The 24,375-nt window shown below is 41.0% G+C and overlaps 1 protein-coding gene across 6 annotated transcripts in view; it reads left to right on the forward strand.

The window, feature by feature from the left end:
* The window catches only part of letm1 (leucine zipper-EF-hand containing transmembrane protein 1), a 98,146-nt gene extending 76,452 nt beyond the window's left edge, over positions 1–21,694 (forward strand). For 4 of the 6 annotated variants that reach the window (XM_085975414.1, XM_085975416.1, XM_085975418.1 and 1 more), the window contains 4 exons: positions 5,256–5,390; positions 5,814–6,007; positions 15,690–15,846; positions 18,570–21,694. In XM_085975414.1, coding sequence (XP_085831540.1) covers positions 5,256–5,390; positions 5,814–6,007; positions 15,690–15,846; positions 18,570–18,722 — 639 coding nt within the window. In that variant the 3' untranslated portion in view covers positions 18,723–21,694. The remainder of the gene's footprint in view (positions 1–5,255; positions 5,391–5,813; positions 6,008–15,689; positions 15,847–18,569) is intronic. The other 2 variants (XM_085975415.1, XM_085975417.1) reach the window with 1 other exon arrangement.
* Positions 21,695–24,375: the final 2,681 nt, after the last annotated feature.

The raw sequence follows: 24,375 nt of genomic DNA on the forward strand, positions 1-24,375 counted from the left end.
TGATGACTCCTGGGTGGTATGTGTGAAGAAAGAATCGAGCTTGGTTTTAATGCGCTCCCACCCACTACTGTGGTTAATTAGCATTCACTGTCTAGGTTGGGCAAGGTACGTTACGCTTGGATTTGTATCCCCACAAGGAATCATTGCTAAAAGGAGAAAGTTGACTAGGTTAAACAAGGAAAGAAAATCTCTTCTTACATTACAAAATGGTATAGAAAATAAAACCAAACTTCTCAGTTTATTAATTCAAAAATAACAGTATCTGCTATGTTACTTGATGATTAGTTTTGATCTTCATTTTCACCTGTTTATATTAGATCCCCTGTATTTGTGCTGCCACTTCCAATACTGCTTTTCAGGACTTTGGATTTATATAGCACCTTCCTCCTCCTCTGGGTATCCTAAAGCACTTAATTTTTTGAAGTGTAGTCACTGTTACGTAGTAAACTATGGCAGCCAATTTGCATACAGCAATGGCAAATAAGTTAAATGGCCAATTAATTTGTTTCTCGTGAGGTTTGGGGGATTAACTGTGGGCTAGGACACCGGAAGAACTCCTTGCTTCTCTTTGAATAGTACCATGTACAGGCAGACATGGCCTCGGTTTAGCATCTCATCGCAAAGACAGCCCTTTGAGAATGCCGCACTCCCTTAGCTCTGCACTGAAGTGTCGGCTTAGATTTCGTTGTCAAATCCTGGCATGGAGCTTAAAACCACAACTTTCTGACTTGCCAGTGGGGGTGTTACCACTCTGTACCCACTTAATGTATTGTAACTTTGTTGAATTTTGTGTTATTTTTGTGCCTTGCCTCTCGAGGGCAATTAGGGGTGGGCAATAAATGCTGGCCTTGCCAGAGACGCCCACAACCCATGAACAATTTTTTTTTTTAAGTTGGTGTTATTCCCTAGAATCATATAAATTATAGCACAGAAGGAGGCCAATTGTGGTACTGCCAGGTCTTAAACTGAAACTGCCTCTTGTAACCCTATTTCCCTGTCCTGTCTCAGTATCCATTTGAATTATTTTCAAATACTTAGTTAATTTCCTTTTAATTGATCTAGTTATCTGTGGTCACTGGTGATAAAGCGTTCTATGGGCTAATAACCCTCTGTGAAAACACCACTTCTTACCGCCCCCTTTGTTCTAATGATAGCCCTGAGTTTATATTCCCCAGGAGTGGAAACGATCTTTCACTATTTACCCTCTCGATACCATTTTATAATTATGGTCTTCTAGGTCGCCACTGAACCTCTACTGTTCCAATAAAGATGCCCCAATTTATTTGAGCCTTGATGGGCTGGATCTTGCTGTAAAAGTAACAGCAATTAACAGTTCATGCCATTATTATTGTGCAAATCAGCCAGCAACTTCAGGGATTAAGAGATAGTGTGAGCTACGAATCTCCAGAACTTGCTGGTTACTTTGCACAAATGGCATCTCGTCCTTGGCATTCCCATTATTTTTAAGAACTAGCTGGATTTGCACATTAATTACCCAATAAACTTGTCGCAAAAAGTTAAGTCTGGTAATTAAGAGCGCAAGAACTAACGACACAAAAATTATTAATGCATATGCCAATCAACCTCTCTAACCCAGAAATGGAACAATTTAAAGTGTTCAATCTCATTCCTGCATGTCGTAAATTGTACAGATTTTTAATTTTTTCTAAATTATTTATTTTCTTCTCGTTTTTTTTCTTAATTCATTCTTTCTCTCTCAATTCATTCTTTCTCTCTCTTTCTGTACCTGATTTGATTATAATTCACCCTCCTTTATAGAGGTAAACGAATATGATTTGGTTGGGATTACGGAAACGTGGCTCAAGGATGGCCAAGGCTGGGAACTCAACATCCAGGGGTATTCGATATTCAGGAAAGATAGGCAAAAAGGAAAGGGAGGTGGGGTAGCATTACTGGTTAAAGAAGGGATTAACACAATTATAAGGAAGGATATTAGCTCTGATGTGGAATCTGTATGGGTAGAATTGAGAAATACTAAGGGGCAGAAAACGTTAGTGGGAGTGGTATATAGACCTCCAAACAGGCGGAGGTTGGGGATGGCATTAAAAGAGAAATTAAAGAAGCGTGCAATCAGGGCACAGCAGTCACCATGGGTGACTTTAATCTACATATAGATTGGGCTAACCAAATTAGTAACAATACTGTGGAGGAGGAATTCCTGGAGTGTTTACGGGATGGTTTCCTGGACCAATATGTCGAGGAACCAACCAGAGATCGGCCATCTTAGACTGGGTATTATGTAACGAGAAAGGATTAATTAGCAATCTTGTTGTATCTTGGGTCAGAGCGATCATAATATGATCGAATTCTTCATTTAGATGGAGAATGAAATAGTTGACTCAGACTAGGGTCCTAAATTTAAATAAAGGAAACTGCGATGGTCTGAGGCGCGAATTGGGTAGGATTGATTGGGGAATGTCACTCAAAGGGTTGACGGTGGATAGTCAATGGCAAACATTCAAAGACCGAATGGATGAACTACAGAATTTGTTCATCCCCAGTTTGGCATAAAAATAAAACAAAAAAGGTGACTCAACCGTGGCTAACAAGGGAAATTAGGGATAGCATAAGATCCAAGGAGAGGATGTATAAATTGGCCAGAAAAAGCAATAATCTGAGGATTGGGAGCAGTTTAGGATTCAACAAAGGAGGACAAAACGATTAATTAAGAAGGGGAAAATTGAATATGAGAGTAAGCTTGCAGGGAACATAAAAACTGACTGTAAAAGCTTTTATAGATATGTGAAGAGAAAAAGATTGGTGAAGTCAAGCATAGGTCCCTTGCAGTCAGAATCAGGGCAATTTATAATGGGGATCAAAGAAATGGCAGACCAACGAAATACATATTTTGGTTCGGTCTTCACAAATGAGGACACAAATAACCTCCCAGAGATGCCGGGGAACATAGGGTCTGATGAAAGGGAGGAACTGAAAGAAATCGGTATTTGTAGGGAAGTGGTGTTCGGAAAATTGAAGGGACTGAAGGCCGATAAATCCCCAGGGCCTGATAATCTACATCCTAGGGTACTTAAGGAAGTGGCCCTAGAAATAGTAGATGCATTGCTGGTCATCTTCCAGAACTTGATAGACTCTGGAACAGTACCCATGGATTGGAGGATAGCTAATGTTACCCCACTATTCAAAAAAGGTGGTAGAGAAAAAGCGGGGAATTATAGACCAGTAAGCCTGACGTCAGTAGTGGGGAAAATGCTAGAGTCCATTATAAAAGATGTAATAGCAGAGTACTTGGAAAGCAGCGACAGGATCGGACAAAGTCAACATGGATTTACAAAAGGTAAATCGTGCTTGACTAATCTACTGGAATTTTTTGAGGATGTAACTGGTAAAATAGATAAGGGAGAACCAGTGGATGTGGTGTATTTGGACTTTCAGAAGGCTTTCGATAAGGTCCCGCATAAGAGATTGGCGTGCAAAATTAAGGCACATGGGATCGGGGGCAAGGTATTGACTTGGATAGAGAACTGGTTGGCGGATAGAAAGCAGAGAATTGGAATAAACGGGTCATTTTCCGAGTGGCAGGCAGTGACTCGTGGGGTACCGCGAGGATCGGTCCTAGGACCCCAGCTGTTCACAATATACATTAATGATCTGGAGGAGGGAATTGGATGTAATATCTTCAAATTTGCAGATGACACAAAGCTGGGTGGGAGGGTATGCTGTGAGGAGGATGTCGTGAAACTCCAGTACGATTTGGACAGGTTGGGTGATTTGGGCAGAAACATGGCAAATGCACTATAATGTGGATAAATGTGAGGTAGGAATTGCCGAATTCCTATCTGAAGTACTGAGACCAGGCAACTCTGGTAATTAAACGATGTTTAATAGAAACTGGTGGAAATAACAGTGAAAACGCAAGAGAACTAAACAACAGGTGTTTGCTTAAGGCTGACTCCACGAGGACTGATTCTGGAAGCTTCCCCGATGACGTCATCACGTTTCCTGCCGTTGGGAACGTCACGTGACCTACGTGATGACGTCATCGCGTTCGGTCTACATCTTAAAGGGACCGCGTTATTTACATACAGCAAACAAATATAGGTACCGATTCACTCTGTTAAAGGCAATTATGTACATCCATATAAGAGTCCCTTGGTGGCTCTGCCACAAGGTTATCCACTTTGGTGGCAAAAACAGGAAGGCAGATTATTATTTGAATGGCAATAGATTGGGAGAAGGGGAAGTGCAAAGAGACCCGAGTGTTCTTGTGCACCAGTCGCTGAAGGTAAGCATGCAGGTGCAGCAGGCGGTTAAGAAAGCAAATGGTATGTTGGCCTTCGTAGCAAGAGGGTTCGAGTACAGGAACAAGGCTGTCTTGCTGCAGTTGTACAGGGCCTTGGTGAGACCACACCTTGAGTATTGTGTGCAGTTTTGGTCGCCTTATCTGAGGAAGGATGTTCTTGCCATGGAAGGAGTGCAGCGAAGATTCACCAGGCTGATACCTGGGATGGCAGGAATGACTTACAAGGAGAGATTGTGTCGATTGGGCTTATACTCACTGGAGTTTAGAAGATTGAGAGGGGATCTCATCGAAACCTATAAATTTCTGTCCGGCCTGGACAGACTAGATGCAGGAAGGATGTTTCTGATGGTCGGGGAGTCCAGAACCAGGGGTCATAGTCTAAGGATAAGGGGTAAGCCATTTAGGACTGAAATGAGGAGGAATTTCTTCACCCAGAGAGTGGTGAACCTGTGGAATTCTCTGCCACAGAGGGCGGTGGAGGCCAGTTCATTAAATATATTCAAGAAGGAGTTGGATATATTTCTTAAGGCTAAAGGGATCAAGGGATATGGGGAGAAAGCAGGGACAGGGAACTGAATTTGGATGATCAGCCATGATCTCATTGAATGGCGGAGCAGGCTCGAAGGGCTGAATGGCCTACTCCTGCTCCTATCTTCTATGTTTCCTTCTCTATCATTCTTCTGTTTCTTTCTCAATCATTAAATCTCATTGGTTAAGGAGATACACTGTTGGTCCCACTGTTCACTAAGGTCCCAGATGTCCTGTTGACCTCACCACACCAATATAAACTCGCACTTCCGGCAAGTTATGGCGCAAATAAAATTTGAGCTGAAGGATGCAGAAAAAAGTCTAACTAACGCTGTATGCCACGAGATACCCTGCTTCAGCAAATCCACAAAATTAATATGTCAAAAATGTAACTGTCTTCAAACTTTAAATTCCAATTCACTCTGATTTACTGCCTTACTTTTAGGGTGAAGAGATTACGAAGGAGGAAATCGATATGCTCAGTGATGCTTGCACAAAGTTGAAAGAACAAAAGAAACTACTAACCAAAGAGAAGGAAGAGCTGGAGGAATTAAAGGATGATGTGCAAGAGTACAACGAGGTATGAAAATATTTGGTTTAATCCAAATTAAATATTCATATCTCTTTTTCCTTATGCTACCCTGAATTTTCAATGACCTATTTGAGACTACATCAGCTTGCATATTTAAAAGCGGTCGTATCTCGCTGCTTAGACTTGACATTACAGAAAATATAACTGGCTTTAAAATGGGCTGAGATCGTCCTAGGCACTTCTTTCTAGAGTTAGCAATGCTAAATTTGCAGTATAAATACCCCCCTAATTTAGCTTGTTATCTGTACAGCAGCAGAATGAATGGCTTGTGGTAACATTGGAGCTAGGTCAACCCCATGATTGTTCTACAATAAATCCTTCAAATTAGATTTAGTGTCTTTATTTTTAACCCATTTTATCGCATGGGCTCAGATTATGTCTTTTGAAAGTGTTTCTTGTATTCTATTCTAGGATTTAGAAGAGATTAAGAAGGAATTGTCCAAGACTGGAAAGGAAGCAGTTGTACAAGAATCCAAAGCTAGCAAGCGATTAACGAAGAGAGTAAACCGAATGATCAGCCAGATTGACAAACTCATTGGTGAGCTGGAGATGGGCAAAGAGGCGTTGGATGGACAACTGGACAGTGGTACAACACCATCCACTGGGTATGTGATTATTGCACTACATAAATACTTTGTTTTCCTCTTATTGCTGTTCATAGTTTAAACCACTTTCCATCTGCTTTGTGGGCCTAAAAAAAAATCCTAATTAAAATGTTAATTGTAGAAATTGTACACTTTTTGCACACCTTTTTGAATAATAGAACCAAAATGAGTTGAAAGCGCAATTTCCAGGAGCATCATTCTGAATAAATGTTCTTTCAAGCCATTTAAATTAAGCTGGCAAAGTGGACTAGATGCAATATTAGTTTATTTTCACTAATGCTGTAGATCAGTGGAATTATGACTGTTGCAGAGTAGAATGTCTCAGAAATAAACTGCAGAGAACGCACAGCTTCATTTCCACTTAACAACTTGATTCTTGCAATGCATATAAACAAAATGGATCCAGTGAGGTGATTTGATTGTCTTAAGTGTTTTCAGAACAGTAAGGCTTTCAAAGCACACTTTAATTGAAATTTGGTGGTTTGCAGCACCGAATCAGCCATTTGGCATATTATATCTGTGACTGCTCTCCCCCTGCTCTGCACTGCCAATAGCCCTGTATATTAGCATAAAATATTTATTCACTTTTAAAACTGTGCAATGGTTTCTGCCTCTAACTCCCTGCAGCAAAACATTCCATGCGCCAACAAACCTGAGTAAAGGAATGTTCCTGAACCTCTCCTCTCGCTCTCTGACAATTTTAAATCGATTATCCACATCACTCATTTCCCCAATAAAAGAAATAGAATGAATAGGGAAAGGCTATCAAAACCCACCATAATTTTGAAAACTTTTATTAAATTTCCAGTTAGAAATCTTGGCTCCAATGGAAATAGCCCCCTTTATCTTAAGTTTCAAGAACAACAAATTGCATTTATATGGTGCCTTTTAATGTTGGGGGGAAAAAAAAACCTACGGCACTTCACAGACATAATTGGACAAAAGTGGAAGCCGAGCCCAAGGAGCAGATAGGAGAGGTGGCAGAAGCTTGTTCAGAGGTTAGTTTTAAGAAGTAGTTGGCGAGGTGGAGGGTTTGGGCAGGGAATTTGAGCAGGGAGCCTAAATGGCTGAAGGCATGGCAACTAATGGAGGGTGAAGGGAGAAATAGATAAAGATAAACCAGATTTGTACTTGCAATATAAAAAAATAAAATCTAAATGTCAGTGATTACACTTATAAAGTATTTTATAGCCTATAAAGTACTATGGGACATCCTATGGTCATGAAAATATATAAAATGCAAGTTTGATTTACTACTACTGATACCTGGCACCTCTTGGGTTGAATCATTGCATCAACATTTGGAGCAAATGACTGGGCTGTGGGTACATTGAAGACCAAGTTCAGGTTTGTGTCATAAAGTTGAGAACGTAGTTTAGACTTGTTGATATTCATGGAGAAAACTTGTTCACACATGTACATAGTCCCAAACATTGAAAGAATAATTGATGCAAAGGACCTCTGGGATCATTTGGTGCCAGATAGTGATGCAACTTGGTAACAACAATATCCTTCAAATGTATCCTTCAACAGAGCGTCACACTGCAGCTCAATAACTTGCATTTGAAATTCCTCTGGTACATCATGCACATTGACAGAAAATGTGTGCTGACAATTACAAACTCTGTTTTATAGTTTCTGAAATTAGAGAGTGGTTCTTGAAATTCCTTTCTCCGTTCAGCAAATTTGCCCATGTACAATTCTGTAATGCCATCGTGTTGTGTATCTGGACTTTCAAAAGGTGTTTGATAAGTTGCCAGCAAAATTGAAGCCCATGGGATAAAAGGGACAGTAGCATCATGGATACAAAATTGGCCCAGGGATAGAAAACGGTCTCGTGGTGGTTTCCTGTTTTTCAGACTGGAGGGAGGTATATAGTGAAGTTCCCCAAGGTTCAGTACTAGGACCACTGCTGTTTTTGATGTACATTAATGACTTGGACTTGGGGCTACAGGGCACAATTTTGAAATTTGCAGATGACACAAAACTTGGAAGCGTAGTAAACAGTGAGAAAGATAGTAAACTTCAAGAGGACATAGACAGGTTGGTGGAATGGGCGGCCATGTGGTAGATGAAATTCAACAACTGCAACCACAACGCTGAAAAGTGTGAGGTGATACATTTTGGTAGGAAGAATGACGAGATAATACATGCTAAATGGTACAGTTTTAAAGGAGTGCAGGAACAGAGCGACCTGGGAGTGTTTGTACACAAATCTTTGAAGGTGGCAGGACAGGTTAACAAAGCAGTTAGTAAAGCATATGGGATCCTGGGCTTTATAAATAGAGGCATAGAGTACAAAAGCTAGGAAGTTATGCTAAACCTATATAGAACACTAGTTCGACCCTAGCTGGAGTATTGTGTCCAATTCTTGGCGCCGCTTTAGGAAGGATATGAAGGCTTTGGAGAGGGTACAGCAGAGATTTACTAGAATGGTTCCAGGGATGAGGGACTTCAGTTCAGTGGCTAGAGTGGAGAAGCTGGGGTTGTTTTCCTTGGAGCAGAGAAGGTTAAGAGGAGATTTGATAGAGATGTTTAAAATCACGAATGGCTCGGGTAGAGTAAATAATGAGAAATGGTTTCCAATTGCTGAAGGGGGTGGACAACCAGAGGGCACAGATTTAAGGTGATTGCCAAAGGAACCAGAGGCTACATGAGGGAAAAACTTCTTATGCAATGAGTGGTTAGGATTTGGAATTCCATCAGTGTCCTACTGTTGAGCGAGGTCACGTGTTCCGTAATATCCACTATGAAAGAAAGGCCTTGAAGCCATTCATTGTCCTGTAAGACAGTCACATTTTTCCCTTTCTGATCCAAGCACAGTTGGATCTTGCCACACAAAAAAGTGCTTCAACACTGCTCCCTGAAGTAGCCATCAAACTGCAGTATGATGTGGCAGTCCATGGAAAATTTCACATTCTTCCAACAGCCGGCTGAACTGCTGGCGGTTGAGAACAGCACCTTGAATAAAATGTTTTAATAACCACATCCATAATGTGATTCATTTTCGAAGTATTACTACACAGCTTCTTGATGTAAAATGCAGTGAAATCTACTGAACTGCTAGTTTGGGTTGATGCTTTGTAATTTGACCTTCAATTTTGCCACCACTCTGGCTTTCTTGCCCCATCTCATAGCTCTTGTCCAGTTCACAGCCACTTGGTCCAGAACTTGCACCAAGCTGTCGAAGAGGTCATTTGCTGCTGTTGTGTCTCATCGGCCCCAATTTTACAAGCTCTTCCGTTATGCACAGGTTTTTATCAACTCCAGTGAATACTGCTAACTGAGTCACTGCAGTTACATTAGTTCTTTCAATTGCAGTTGAAAAAGCAGCAAAGTACTTTGCTTTATCTGAGTTGATCAAGTTCTCAGCGAAATCATTGATTCTCTCAGCGATTCTGTTTCTTGAGAGGCAAAAGCTTGCTGCTTATCTAGGTATAATGTTTCTGCATGCAGTTCTTCAATAATCTCCCTCAAAAATGGTTTTACAGACACAGCTATTTCATAGGCAATCGCATAGCTCACCACCTTCGGCAGTCCCTCGGAACCGAGGATGACTTGCTTCCACATTAAAAATGAGTTTGCAAGTGACTGATTAGTTCAATGCGGGACCTACAGTCTCTGTCACAGGTGGGGCAGACAGTGGTTGAAGGGGCGGGTGGGTGGGGTGCTTTGGTTGACGTGCGCTGCCTGCGCTTGGCTTCTGCTTGCTCCCGGCGAAGAGACTCGGTGTTCGGCGCCTTCCCAGATGCGTCTCCTCCACTTTGTGCGGTCTTGGGCCAGGGATTCCCAGGGATTTCAAGGCGGCTTTGAGGGTGTCTTTGAAGCGTTTCCTCTGCCCACCTGGGGCTCTCTTGCCGTGCCGGAGCGCCGAGTAGAGCGCTTGTTTTGGGAGTCTCGTATCGGGCATGCGGACAATGTGACCCGTCCATTGGAGCTGATCGAGCGTGGTCAGAGCTTCGATGCTGGGGATGTTGGCCTGAGCAAGAACACTGACGTTGGTGCGCCTATCCTGCCAATGGATTTGCAGGATCTTGCGGAGGCAGCGTTGGTGGTACTTCTCCGTGCTTTGAGGTGCCTGCTGTACATGGTCCATGTCTCTGAGGCATACAGCAGGGCAGGTATCACTGCTGCTCTTAGTGAGCTTAGTGCCGGATTTGAGGTCCTGGTCTTCAAACACTCTCTTCCTCAGGCAACCTGGCACACTGAAGGTGGTGTTGGACTTCGTCGTCGACGTCTGCCCTTGTTGACAGTAGGCTCCCGAGGTATGGAAAGTGGTCCACGTTGTCCAAGGCCTTGTCGTGGATTTTGATAATCAGGGGCCAGTACTGTGTGGCGGGGGCAGGTTGGTAGAGGACCTTTGTCTTAGGATGTTTAGAGTAAGGCCCATACTCCCCACTGGAGTGGAGCTAATTTACAGAACAAATGGGAAACTGTTCAACCTCTGTCGCCTCCAGTCCAGATCCAAGGTCGTCCCATCCTCTGTCGTCGAATTACAGTATGCAGACGACGTTTGTGTCTGCGCTCACTCGGAGGTCGAACTCCAAGCCTTTGTCAACACCTTCACCGAAGCGTACGAGAGCTCACCTTAATCGAACCATCACTTACGTGGCAAGCATTAGTAAACATTGCTGCTTTTTCAACGACTGTGCTAATTCAGAACATTTATCTTCTCGTAACTCTCACCGTGGTTTGCTTCATAGTGTCTTCGAATGTTGTAATCTTTTAGCAGAGCGGTCAGTTACTTACAAATCAAGCACTTGAGCTTTCCATTCATGTCTGCAAAGTAATACGAAATTCTCCATTTCTCTCGCAACCCACGGCACTCTTGATCTACTTTTCTCTTATTGGATGAAGGCACGACGGCCACTTGTCACTACAGAATTTTAAAATCTGGGATCAATGTTATGGGATGTTGAATAAATAAAGAAATGAAGATTGATGGGGGAAATAATCCTGTCATTGAGCAGCTCCAGTACTTTTTCTTCATTAAGCTTTAAGAATACAGATTTATGCATCGATATACCTTTTTTTACACTAAGTCAGTCCCGAGTCTGCAAATAGCACCAAATCTGTAAAGACAATTCTAAAACACACTCGCTTGAAACACGATCGGCCTATGCAGCAACAACGAGGAGAAGCCAGACCACTACTGACTGCCCACTGCAGGCGAAAGGGAAATCGAGAATGCCTGTTCCCAATTTCAAAGGACCGGGCTTTCAACTGTGCGTGAGAAATGCAGCAAATTGGCGCTTCGTGCCCAAATCCAAATTTTCCAGCAGACACGGATGGCCAGCTGGTTCAGGATTCTGTGGGCCAGATGAAAGTGTTCAGCACATTTGACACCCCTGGTTCAGGGGTGATCTAATCAAGCTCTTTAAAATGATAAAAGGATTTGGTAGGGTAGAAACAGAGCAATTATTTCCTCTGTTAGGGGAATCCAGAAGAAAGAAGTGTCTTAAAATTAAAGCTAAGCTATTTAGGAGTGAAATAAAGTAGTGGAAGTTTGGAATCCTCTCGCCCAAAAGGCTGTGGATGTCAATTGAAATTTGGTGAGGTGAGGGTACCGAGGGATAGGGAATAGGTTTGGGGTGCAGATCAACCATGATCTAATTGAATGATGGAACAGGGCCGTAGGCAGTTTCATTCCTTTCCATTTTTTAACATGCTCTGTTAAAAGCCTTTACTTTTCAGCTTTTTTTTCTTGATGTCGCCGATTGACGTTGTGGAACATGCACCACCCCCTGGTTATAATGAGTTCGCTGCTGTGTGCCAGTGAGTCGTTGAGGCTTGTGGACAGAGGTTAGAAGAAAAACGCCACAGATTTAACTCTCACCTTTGGAACTCTAGCTCTAGAAACTGATTGGACTTGCTCCTTTATAAAACTTTTAAACTGCAGGTGAAAATAATCATCTGGTAGCTCAATTGTGCATATATCTGGTTCCCATATCACAAGTTGCCAAATTTGTGAATATTAAGATGGAGAGCAGCTGCCAGATCTAGGAAGATGCTTGGAATATCGTGTTATAGAGATAGTTCTCTAAGATCCTTGGCTTCCTCGCTTTGCTTCTGGTCTCTTCTAATAACTTTGCAAATTGAGATTTGCATCTGAACCGTCTTAGTTATAAATTCTATTTCTACTATGCCAGGATTAAAAAATATTATTTGCTGATATGATGGAATCTTCAGTATGCACAGAAGTATCTTTTGGTCTGCTCTATGGATAGAGATGTATTTTTCTCTGATGATAAAAACAGAAAATGCTGGGAATACTCAGCAGGTCAGGCAGCATCTGTGGAGAGAGAAACCAAGTTAACGTTCTGACGAAGGGTCATCGACCTGAAACATTAACTCTGTTTCTCTCTCCACAGATGCTGCCTGACCTGAGTATTTCCAGCATTTTCTGTTTTTATTTCAGATTTCCAGCATCTGCAGTATTTTGCTTTTGTATTTTTCTCCTGATTGATCAAGTTCCCAGAGTACTTTTTTTACAATGATTATAACACCTATGAGATTTGGTATCTTGAAGGCCAAGCAATTGATCCAGGCTTCAAAAGACTGTTCAGATAAACTTACTCTACAAGGGCGTCTTGTCATGTTAATGAGCATTCAGGTAAATTTGGAACCCTATCCGCAAAAAAACACAATTGACTGAATTTGGGGCATGACTACCAACGTACCCCATCTTGTGCAAAGAATTACATTGGGCATCAGTAACAAAACAAATTTGAATGAGATGGATGCATTAATTGTATTAATTAATTATGCAATTAAAACCAAGATTAACTGTTTTTAAATTTTTTATCGAGATTAATTTTGTTTTGTTTTTCTCAATTGCTTGACATCCTGACTTATTTCAACCCCTCCTGGCAACCTCAACTTTCTCCTCTTATGCTAAGGTAGAGTTCCAAGAAGGAGGATGGTCCCTGCACGCTTTCTCCCCCCCCCCCCCCCCCCCCCCAAATACCCGCAACAAGTGCACATCCAGGTGTAGCACATAATTTGACCGTAGGCTCTTTTTTTAAACCCCTGCTCCTGGAATATCGGTATGAATTATCATCACCACCAAAGCAAAAACAACAAACCATTTTTTAGCTGGGACCAGCAAACTTGTCTCAGACCAGTGAATTGACTTTCCTGGTCTATGTGGCTCAGCGACACCATATGCTACATTTCCCTCTGAACTGTTGGGCTTTATTTAAGTATTGATTTAGGAAATCTGCACTGATGCTCCTTCATGGCTCAGCATCCTGGTTAGATGGTCATGCAGAGCAAAATGTACCTGGTTTTTGATGTCTGTGCTGTGCTAATCTCATCCAGGTTGGTGGTAGAGGCCCTGAGGCTAATTGTACAGTGCTGGGAAAGTGTAAGAACACTGGGGTTGATATCCTAGCAAAAATATTTATCCAGGGCACTAGATGATTCCTTGTCGAGGATCAGTCTGGGGCTTACCACCTAGTCTACCACCAAGTACAGGAACAAGGATGTCTTGCTGCAGTTGTACAGGGCCTTGGTGAGACCACACCTTGAGTATTGTGTGCAATTTTGGTCATCCTATTTGAGGAAGGATGTTCTTGCCATGGAGGGAGTGCAGTGAAGATTCACCAGGCTGATACCTGGGATGACAGGAATGACTTATGAGGAGAGAGTGGGTCGATTGGGCTTATACTCGCTGGAGTTTAGAAGAATGAGAGGGGATCTCATTGAAACTTAAAATTCCAGCAGGACTAGACAGACTAGATGCAGGAAGGATGTTCCCGATGGCGGGGGAGTCCAGAACCAGGGGTCGCAGTCGAAGGATAAGGGGTAGGCCATTTAGGACAGAGATGAGGAGGAATTTCTTCACCCAGAGAGTGGTGAACCTGTGGAATTCTCTACCACACAAGGCAGTTGAGGCCAATTCATTAAATATATTCAAGAAGGAGTTAGATATATTTCTTAAAGCTAAAGGGATCAAGGGATATGGGGAGAAAGCAGGGACAGGGTACTGAGTTTGGATGATCAGCCATGATCTCATTAAATGGCGGAGCAGGCTTGAGGGCTCCTATCTTCTATGTTTCTATGCCTCGAGTTAATATGATGCTGTGGTTCCTCTATTAAATGCAATTTTAGATTTTTCTCTGAAATTCACCAGTTTGTTCTCTTCTGCCCTAAAACTCCCCCCTCCCTACCCCTGGAAGTAATTTTTCCTCTCCCTCTACTCTGACTCCAGTCAGATACAGTTGCGAAAGTCACTCTATCTATCACTATCCTGCACCCCTGGCAAATGGGACTCGGGTACAATTTGATCAGCTGCCATGTTTAGAATAATATCCATGGTGAGACAGCAGGTGAATTGCTCTGTATTGAAATGTAATGTTTCTCTAAATAAAAGACAATTACTCAATGTATCTGTCAGATGTAGAATTGCAATATTGATGATCATACCAACAATGACCATTTTAGGCTTGCAGCTCAATTTGAATCTTATTAGCTGGTTATGTGTGACAACATTTGTTATATTCTTTGCTGCTCACAGTATGCCGGGTTAAAATTCATTGTTGAATGTTTCTGAAAGCTGCGAAGAATATGCATTAGCTTGGCATGTCGAAGGCACTTGTATGCGGGTATTTACCTGCTTGTGGTCATTGTGAACTAATTGGCGTAAGTTGGATTACTCTTGTAACTGAAATGAACATTGTCATTCATTGTTGGGAACAGATCAATAGGTCAAGCCATCATCCTGTGGGGCTGTTTACAGGAAGTTTAGCAGTTATATGGTGTGGGCAAATGCAGTTTTAAATGGCTGATCACTGAATCTAGTTATGAGAGATGGTTTTAATGCACCAATGTTCTGGATCAGCTTCAAATTTGACTCTGCTTTTGTGCAATACCAATCTGGAGCCAAGTGGACTAGTCAGAAGGTTCCATGGTAGGTTGTAACATTGAAAGCTTGTTTCGCTGGTTAGTTTTGTGTTGGCCTGAGGGAAGCCCCTTTCTTGTTTTGATTTCTGAGGAGAATAGAGAAGTCAATATTGTAAATCAGCTGTTTGGTACTCTCTTACCTGCTTTAATGTTCAGTAAATCTGTCTAGTGATTGTTAGCTTGAGTCACAATCTGATTGACAGGAGGAAAAATATACACTAAGGCAAGGCGATCATATGGTGGCATGGCATATAGTCCAGTAAGCTGGAGTAAGGTTCTCTGTTCAACTATTGGGTCTTGGTGCATTTATCTAGTTATTGGACCGGTAAAGGCACACTCTAGTTTGTAGAGGCCACTAGGTCTGGTGCAGGAGTGACAAATGGCGTTGAACTGGAGGAAGTATCTTGTGTAAAAGCCCAGAAAAGTAATGGTATATTTTAAGATTGTTGTGTAGGAATACTTTTGTGCTCAAGAAAAAATCCTAATATGGGATGATATGAAACTTAGTTGCTACTACCTCTTTGAATAATGCATTGTAATGTATTTATCTGCTTCGCGCCCACCATGGGTAAAACAGCGATTATATTATAAATTAACGTTCAGTTAACCTCCATTGTTGAAGTACAGGTAATTTTCTGGGCAAATGGCTGTCAATATAACCTCGAGTCTGGTTATAGGAAAGATATTTGCAAATCCGTAATTTAAAATTCTCCTGCATGTCCCCTTCTCCTCCCCTCACAAGAAGTTGCGATTAACTTTAATTTTTTCCTATATACAGTTTGTATTTCTCCTTTAGGGACAATCTCGTCAGCATCAATGAACTGATCAGTGCAATGAAGCAGATCCAGAATATCCCACAGCACAAATTACAAAAGATTGCTGAATCCCTGGATGAAAACAAGGATGGAAGGATCGATATCAATGATGTCACAAAAGTAAGTTCAAAATAAGTTATAAAATCACAAACTTCATCTTGCCATACCAGAATTTAATGACGTGGTACCTGTACACTTTTTTGAGGAAAGTTGTAACTTTTTTTCTATTTTCTCCTCCTGTCTCTTCTATATTAGGAGAAACATTTTATCCAAGAAATATTTAGCACAAAGGTACATCCTCCTGCGTTGAGTAGTTTCTCGGGTGCAGGCATGTTTGCATTGCTATTCGTTAATGCACCTTTGTAGGAGATGCTGTAAAGTAATACCCCTTTCAGTTTTCTGAGGAAGTCTTATTGAATCAAAAGTAATTCTTTCTGTGTGTGTGGAGATTGCAACTGGCTGGTCATCTCTCTTATTTGGAAATTATAATACCATAAACTTACTTGCTTGTGACTCAATTGCCATTACTCAGTTATTTCATCATTTGTTCAACCTCTACATCCAAATAGGATATTACCATCACCCTGATGATAGAGAAGAATTATCCCTTTAAGTCACATTCATGCACTATTCAGTTAGGTCACAGTAACTGTTGTTTACTCCTGTCAGCGGCAGTTCTCTCCAGCGCTAAAATCAGAAGAACTTTGTAAAATTACAGTTTGCTGTTCCAAGCATTTAACAGCAGTTGATCATGTCAAAATGTTTGAATTTCTCAAGGCTTTCTGTATGTTCACATTCCTTGTGCTGTTTTAACTATCATTTTATGTATCTGCCTACTCGAGTGATTGGATATCAGCTGTCGCCAGCTCTGAGATTACAATTTGATGTCATTGATGGTTTCTAGTGACTGACTTTTAGCAACATCTGTCTTCCGTTATTGTAATATTTTTCATTGCGAGAAAAACTGAGAATAAGGGCTCAATGCTGCCAACTTGTTTGTTCATCCTGGCTATAAGAATGTGCAGGTTTAAATTCTTCTTGGTACAAACAAACCTCAAGGGTTTGGTTCAACACAGAAGCACCCTCACTGCTTCCACTCCAACATCAGAGGGAGAATGAAATGTTAGAAGTGATCTTTTGTGTATTCTTTCCTGTGAGCATGACCACCTGAACCGTATTAACTCATACAGCTGGATCATCCAGGTCCCACATAATCTCCTGCGGCACCAGTCACAGACTGGCTCAATCCTCGGGTTTGGACACTGGTCTGATGCTGTCCAAAATCAATTCCAGATACTGACAACATTTATGTCACCAACTGAGTCTGTGCAGTTTTGTCATCTTCAAGGCCACCTAGAACAGTTACCTGAGCTGAGGAACATTTCCAGTTCTGATACTGAGCCCTGTTGAATACTGACAATCCACTGACAGAACAGGAGTTGAACATGGGTAAAAAGGTTGCCTTTGTCAGCTGCTGCACATGGATATGGCCCTGATTCAGCATAATCCATGCAAGGAGTACAACAGAAAGAATGCTTCTCAGTTCAGTCTCCAAACACCAGCATATCCAAGGCCAAGCAAGGATGTTAACATTTCCTTAGCAGGTGTTCCTACTAGTCATATCTTTAGAGTTCTATTACCACCGTCTCCGTGAACTTTAGAATAAATTTTAACCATGGCATCTGTGCAGCATCCAGACCCGACAGATGTGTGTGCAAGGCTTCTGAAGGGTTTGTGTTTATGCAGCTGTTTTAAGTACAGATGAAAAATAGAATATGTCTTCCAGAGAAGTCTAAGCAGTTGGATGTTCTGAGGCTTCACTCACCAGAGTACATTGCTTTCTGTTGAAGTTTGCACATACTTAATCCAAATTGACTGGCTGCTACTGAGATTCTCAATCGTGTGGTTTGCATTGGCCAAGTGGTTAAGATGTTACAGTAGTCGGTCATAGCTTTTTGGGGGATAGGGCCAAGAATTACATAACAGGCCATTGTCCTAGACTACTTTGCATATTTGAGGATCTCTGGCTTCACACGAGATTATAGTAAACACTGAGAGTGGTCTTTTTCTGGGAGCAGTTTATTTGGTGATTAGGCATGTGCAACTCTGGAAAACTAAGTATTACCAACAAAGTCTACAGGTTATCATGGGGCTGATGTTTGGGCGAAGCACCTAATCAAGGCAATCACAAATAACTATCTTTTTCACATCGGAGACACCTCCAATTTTCTTAATGTACAGCAAGACATTTTGAACAATGAAACGACAAAACTGCTACTGGGAGTAGCAGAAAAAGTTTTAATCTGGGTGTTTGGGGTCTTTGGCCAGAAGGCATTAAGGGTGTGGCCAGAACACACACTTGTGTATGACAGCGTGCAGAAAGGCCACCTGATCAAGATGACTGTGCATGGACAAATCGATAAACCGCGGTCACTTTTATTTCTTTCCCCTGTTGCATAATAAAAATGCCTGTTGCTGTGTGAACTTTGGACTTCATTCAACAAATGAGAATTACCATGGCCATAGTAGTTAATCAAATATTGCTGCTTCTCTTCTTTCCCTCACTGTACAGAAATACCTCATGTTTAGGTTGAGTGAAAATCCTATGATCATCGTTGTAAAAGATGATGTGCTGACCAGTTTTTTAATATCCTGTCCCTGGATTACAATGCTGTTGTACAGATTTTATATTTTAATTACAATTTTAGAAGATGAATGAAAAAGGACAAAATGTACCAATTGAATATGGTTAAGAGTAAGTATTGGCAGTCAAAAGCTAGGAGATAGCAGGCTTACAGAACAATTATTGATTGCCTGATTCCTATCTTGTCTGATCTTTGCAGGTGGTGGAGTTAATTGATAAAGAGGATATAGACATCTCAACCAAACAGGTTGCAGAGATTTTGGAATTATTGCGCAAGGAAGAGAAGGTTGTAGAACAGCAGAAAGCAAAAGGAAAATCTGAGAAGGAACAGGCAGCAGAAGTCCAGAACTAAACAGCTTCATCTAATAAAATGCTCATGATATCAGAACCCATCTAATTTCATTTGTTTGATTTTTGAAATTTGTTACAAGTATAATGTGCATAACTAGAGGAATCCAGTGGATCATATGTACTGAAGAGGAATTGTAGATTGCGGATTTGTGCTACAGAAATGGAGTAATTTTCTGTTATGCCAAGAATTGAATCCCACCATTCCAGAAGCTTGGAAACAATAGATAATGTTTTTTCTTTGAAAATACACTTATAAAATAAATGTTATTGTGATGTGGTAAGCTCAAATAATGTTTTTATAAATGAACAAAACAACAGGAAAACATAGTCTTGGTGGTGATCAGTTTTTTTTAAGTGCTTACACTGGACTTTCAGGTCAGCTAATTGGGATTAATGAATATCATATCGCTTTCAGGAAATATTTTCATTAACACAAACACACAATTCTGGACCACACTTATTTCACTATTTATCTTCAACTCGTTCAATATTGAGACTTCTTTCAATTTCAAAATCTTGTGCGCGATAGTGCCCATTAAAACAGATTTTCTATAAATTCTAAAGAGAGTGCTATACAGTGGAACTAGATAAATGCACCAAACCAAAGAATATTTTTAATGGTATTTTTGAAATGAGCTAAATTCCTCCTCTGAAATATTATTGCAGTCCTTATAAATGCCAGTCATATAGTGCATTTACTCAACTATAACTTATGCATTTTTAACAAATGATATGAATGTTACACTGCTTATTACTGTTTACTCCCACACACCCCAAACAGCTTATGTTTTACTGTATTGCTGATTGACTGCATATGTTTTGTGAATCAGGTGTTCGGAATACACTCAGATATTGCTAAATTTATTTTTGAAGTGGTTGAACATTTAGTGAAGGAAAAAGCTGACCCAGTGTTCAAATTGTACCTGTATTTATATTGCAGATACAGTGTTGGTTGTGGCAATTGAGATGTGTGTTTCTGCACAAGATTGTGCTTTACTCATGGGTAATGATGTGGTTAATGAAATTTGAATGTTAACTACATTACTATCCCAGAACGTTTTCATATTTTTATTGTTTTCGCACTGCCATGGCAATAGTTTCATAATTGCATCGCATTCAAAAAGCACCGCCATATGAATAAGATACTGAGCAGCATGTTAACCTGCAGATTGTACACTCAATTCTGGTTTCCAAACCATTTGACACCACATAGTGAAGTATATATTATTTCCTAAACTATGTGTATAAAACTAATGACTGTTGCACAAAGGTTGTATAGTTAATGACCTATCTGTGCAGTATTTGCACTATTGACTTGTATATGATTTTTTTTAACGTTTTTGTTTAGAATTGAGGTTAACTATCCATGACTAATGCAATTTAAGTCTCTCTAACCACAGTGGGGAAAGTATATGCATGTTTTGGGCTGGAAATTATTTGGATAAAGTGCTTTACTAAAACTTCATTAAGTTAAATTTTCTTAAAGTATTGCTATAGCCCTCTTAGCATACATTTTCTGATTTTTCTTTAGGCATGACCATAGCAAACCCCGCTGCCCATACTGAAGCTTTTGAGCTCAAATTGTTTTTCCAGTAATTATTTGTATTTTTAAGAAAAAGATCCTAACTTCGTTTACGGTTTAGATGCTTGTGTGATTGTGCTCTGGGAATAAGACTTATGCAACTTGATGCATAGTGTGCATACTTTTGACCAGTTTCAAAGGCAACACAAATAGACCAGCTGAATGCATCACTAAATCAGGTTGGGAGGGGGACACACAAATTTGTTTTGAACATTGAAAGCTGTTGGATTGTGCATTTTGCTGGAAGGAAGTCTATGACTTGCTCATTTAGCTCTTTACAATTTCTCCATCATTCTCAACAACCACTAGGAACAGATTTGTGAGCTATCCATCCTCATTAGTTACCTCCAAAGTGTTCTGTCATGTCACCTAATGTGCAAAAGCACTTGTTTTGGAAAATATTTTTTCCTCGCCAAACCTGTTCCCAGGTCCCTGTGCAGCTCTTCCAGCTATTGTGTAGTCCAATTCATTGATCATTGGAGTACCAATTGATTGCACTACATGGTAGCATATGGGACACACTACTTTCCTTTTTACTTCTGATCTGGATTCAAATCGAGCCTGAAATTATGATGGTATCCTTTCTCTTGACTACAAAGGTTCTGTGTTTGTATTTAGGGCCACAATCTAAAGCTGCTCCTAAATTGGTAATCTGAGAAATCACAAGGATCTGGTTGGTGTGCGGAATGGAAAATTTAACAATGTTGAGATAAAGTTTGGTGGTTGGGAGCCAAGTAGAGAGAGCTTTACTTGCTGTATTATACCCATCCTGAACTATTGATGATGTTGGCACTCTAAGCAAAATGGTTTTTTTTGGTGGATGGAGAAGGATAGAGAAAAAGATAGAAAGTCACTGACATCACTTTAGGGGGAAAAAGCACAAAAAACAAATCAATCTGAAAGTTTAATTGAGAATGTTATGATGGACTCTCATTATGTAACTACAGTAGAAATGGCTCCCTTCCCCTTTGTAAAGGGAAATGGAAGTGAAAATCAGTCTGCAAAGTTTAATATTCAAGAAATTTAAAGGGAAAATTGTTAATTTAACAACCATGATGATTAACGCCTGCTGGAAACTCATGCCTATTCTGATGGTGAGCTTATTAAGTGTTAGTGATGGTGTAAAATACTGTATGTTGTAGGCTCTACATATGTCTTTGCCTTTATTGTGATAAATACAAACTATGGTCCTGCTTTATTAATGTTTTCCTGCTTAACATGAATGTGTGCAGAAGTAGTGCACTGATCTTTGGAAAATATAATGGAGACATTTTTTAAAATTATATGAAAACAATGGACTGGATTTGGAAAAGGTTAAGTTAAAGAGGTCTGGGCATTTGTGTTAAAAAATTGGAAAATGAATTATTAAAGTGCACAAAGAATTAAATCTCCTGCAATGTCTTGACTTTTTATTTTTCTAAGGATTTTTCTGTTTTCCTTCCCCACTTCCTGAGATTTCTCCATTTCAGCTGACCAGAAAGCAGCTCAAGTTTTAAGATGATCTCGAGACGAATGCACTATGGTTGCTGTTGTGTCTCACCCAGGTAACCGAATGCCTGTCATTGGGAAAATAAGCCTAGTTACAAGTGCCGCATGCATTTAAGCTTCAAGCAATACGACTAGTTCTGCACTTTTAAGTATGAATTGATCAGGCACTTTACAACCTTCTGGACTCAACATCAAGTTCAACAATTTCAGACCATAATCTCTGCCCCTATTTTTTCACATGGAAGCTGTTGATTGTGCCATTCCCATTTACACCTCCTCCAGACTCATCTTTTGTTTTTTTACTTGTCCCATTGCCATTTCCTTTTTGCTTTGTACCACCTTTTGTCCATTTAATCTGTCCTGCCTTCCACCCTATCACAAAGCTTCCCTTTTGTTCTTTCCTCCTCTGCCTCCGCACTTGCTTAAAACCTGTTACATCCCTAACCTTATCCAGTTCTAACGAAAGGTCATCGCCCTGAAACGTTAACTCTTTCTATTTCCACAGATGCTGCTTGACCTGCTGAGAATTTCCAGCATTTTCTACTTTTATTTTAGTATTTCAGCATTCGCAGTATTTTGCTTTTGTGTTGGCCATAGATAAGATAGTCACTAAAAGAAAGAAAGACTTGCATTTATATAGCGCCTTTCACGACCACCGGATGGCTGAACGCTTTACAGCCAATTAAGTACTTTTTGAAGTGTAGTCACTGTTGTAATGTGGGAAACACAGCAGCCAATTTGTGCACAGCAAGGTCCCACAAACAACAATGTGATAATGACCAGATAATCTGATTTTGTTATGTTGGTTGAGGGATAAGTATTGGTCAGAACACCGGGGATAATTCCCCTGCTCTTCTTTGAAATAGTGTTGCGGGATCTTTTACGTCCACCTGAGAGAACAGACGGGGCCTCGGTTTAATGTCTCATCAAAAAGGTGGCACCTCTGACAGTGCAGCACTCCCTCAGCACTGCACTGGAGTGTCAGCCTAGCTTTATGTGCTCAAGACACAACCTTCTGACTCCGAAGCGAGTGTGCTACCAACTGTGACACAGCTGTGGAATTTAGGAGAACTTTCTTTACTCATGATCTGGACGAGGGAACTAGATGTAATATCTCCAAGTTTGCAGACGACACAAAGCTGGGTGTGCGTGTGTGCTGTGACGAGGATGCCAAGAAACTCCAGTATGATTTGGACAGGTTGGGTGATTGGGCAGAAGCATGGCAGATGCAATATAACATGGATAAATGCAAGGTTATCCACTTTGGTGTCAAAAACAAGAAGGCAGATTATTATCTGAATGGCAATAGATTGGGAGAAGGGGAAGTGCAACGAGACCTGGGCGTCCTTGTGCACCAGTTGCTGAAGGTAAGCATGCAGGTGCAGCAGGTGGTTAAGAAGGCAAATGGTATGTTGGCCTTCATAGTGAGAGGGTTTGAGTACAGGAACAAGGATGTCTTGCAGTTGTACAGGGCCTTGGTGAGACCACATCTTGAGTATTGTGTGCAGTTTTGGTTGCCTTATCTGAGGAAGGATGTTCTTGCCATGGAAGGAGTGCAGCGAAGATTCACCAGGCTGATACCTGGGATGGCAGGAATGACGTATGAGGAGAGATTGGGCTTGTACTTGCTGGAGTTTAGAAGAATGAGAGGGGATCTCATTGAAACTTATAAAATTCTAACAGGACTGGACAGACTAGATGCAGGAAGGATGTTCCCGATGGTCGGGGAATCCAGAACCAGGGGTCACTGTCTAAGGATAAGGGGTAAGCCATTTAGGACAGAGATGAGGAGGAATTTCTTCACCCAGAGAGTGGTGAACCTGTGGAATTCTCTACCACAGAAGGTAGTAGAGGCCAATTCATTAAATATATTCAAGAAGGCGTTGGATGCATTTCTTGAGGCTAAAGGGTTCAAGGGATATGGGGAGAAAGCAGGGACCGGGTACTGAGTTTGGATGATCAGCCATGATCGCATTGAATGGCAGAGCAGTCTCTAGGGGTCGAATGTCCTGCTCCTATCTTCTATGTTTGAGTGGTCAGAATGTGGAACTCGCTGCCACATGGTAGAGTTCATGCGAATAGTGTAGAGGGATTTAAGAGGAAGCTAGATAAACACATGAAGGAGAAAGGAATCGATGGTTATGCTGATAGGGTGAGATGAAGAGGGGTGGGAGGAGGCACGTGTGGAGCATAAACACCAGCATAAACCTGTTAGGCCAAATTGCCTGTTCTGTGCTGTACATTCGATAAGAATCGCTAGATGAAAAAAACAAAGGTCTGCCTAGTTCAGCTTCTACCATCCTGGTAGTCGCAGGATACAACAAAAATGGAGTTGTTGACTAATCCTAGCAATCAATCTCTTGTCAATTAGTCTACAACAGACCCAGACATGAGGTGAAAACCCCACTGGTGGAGAGCTTTGGGAACCAGGCCCCAAAGGCACAAATCTAGTACAGACTAATGTTAAAAATCTGAAGAGTATTGGTTCTACCAGAAAATTCCCATTTTAGAAAAAAGGTATTTAAAATTTCCACGGTCTTTACTTCATTTGGTCAAGATCCACTGTTCAAGTTACTGTCTGCTC

The sequence above is a fragment of the Somniosus microcephalus genome, chromosome 2 (genome assembly GCF_052327205.1).
Source record: "Somniosus microcephalus isolate GS21.2 chromosome 2, FLI_Smic_1.0, whole genome shotgun sequence".
In the NCBI taxonomy this organism is placed as follows: domain Eukaryota; kingdom Metazoa; phylum Chordata; class Chondrichthyes; order Squaliformes; family Somniosidae; genus Somniosus; species Somniosus microcephalus.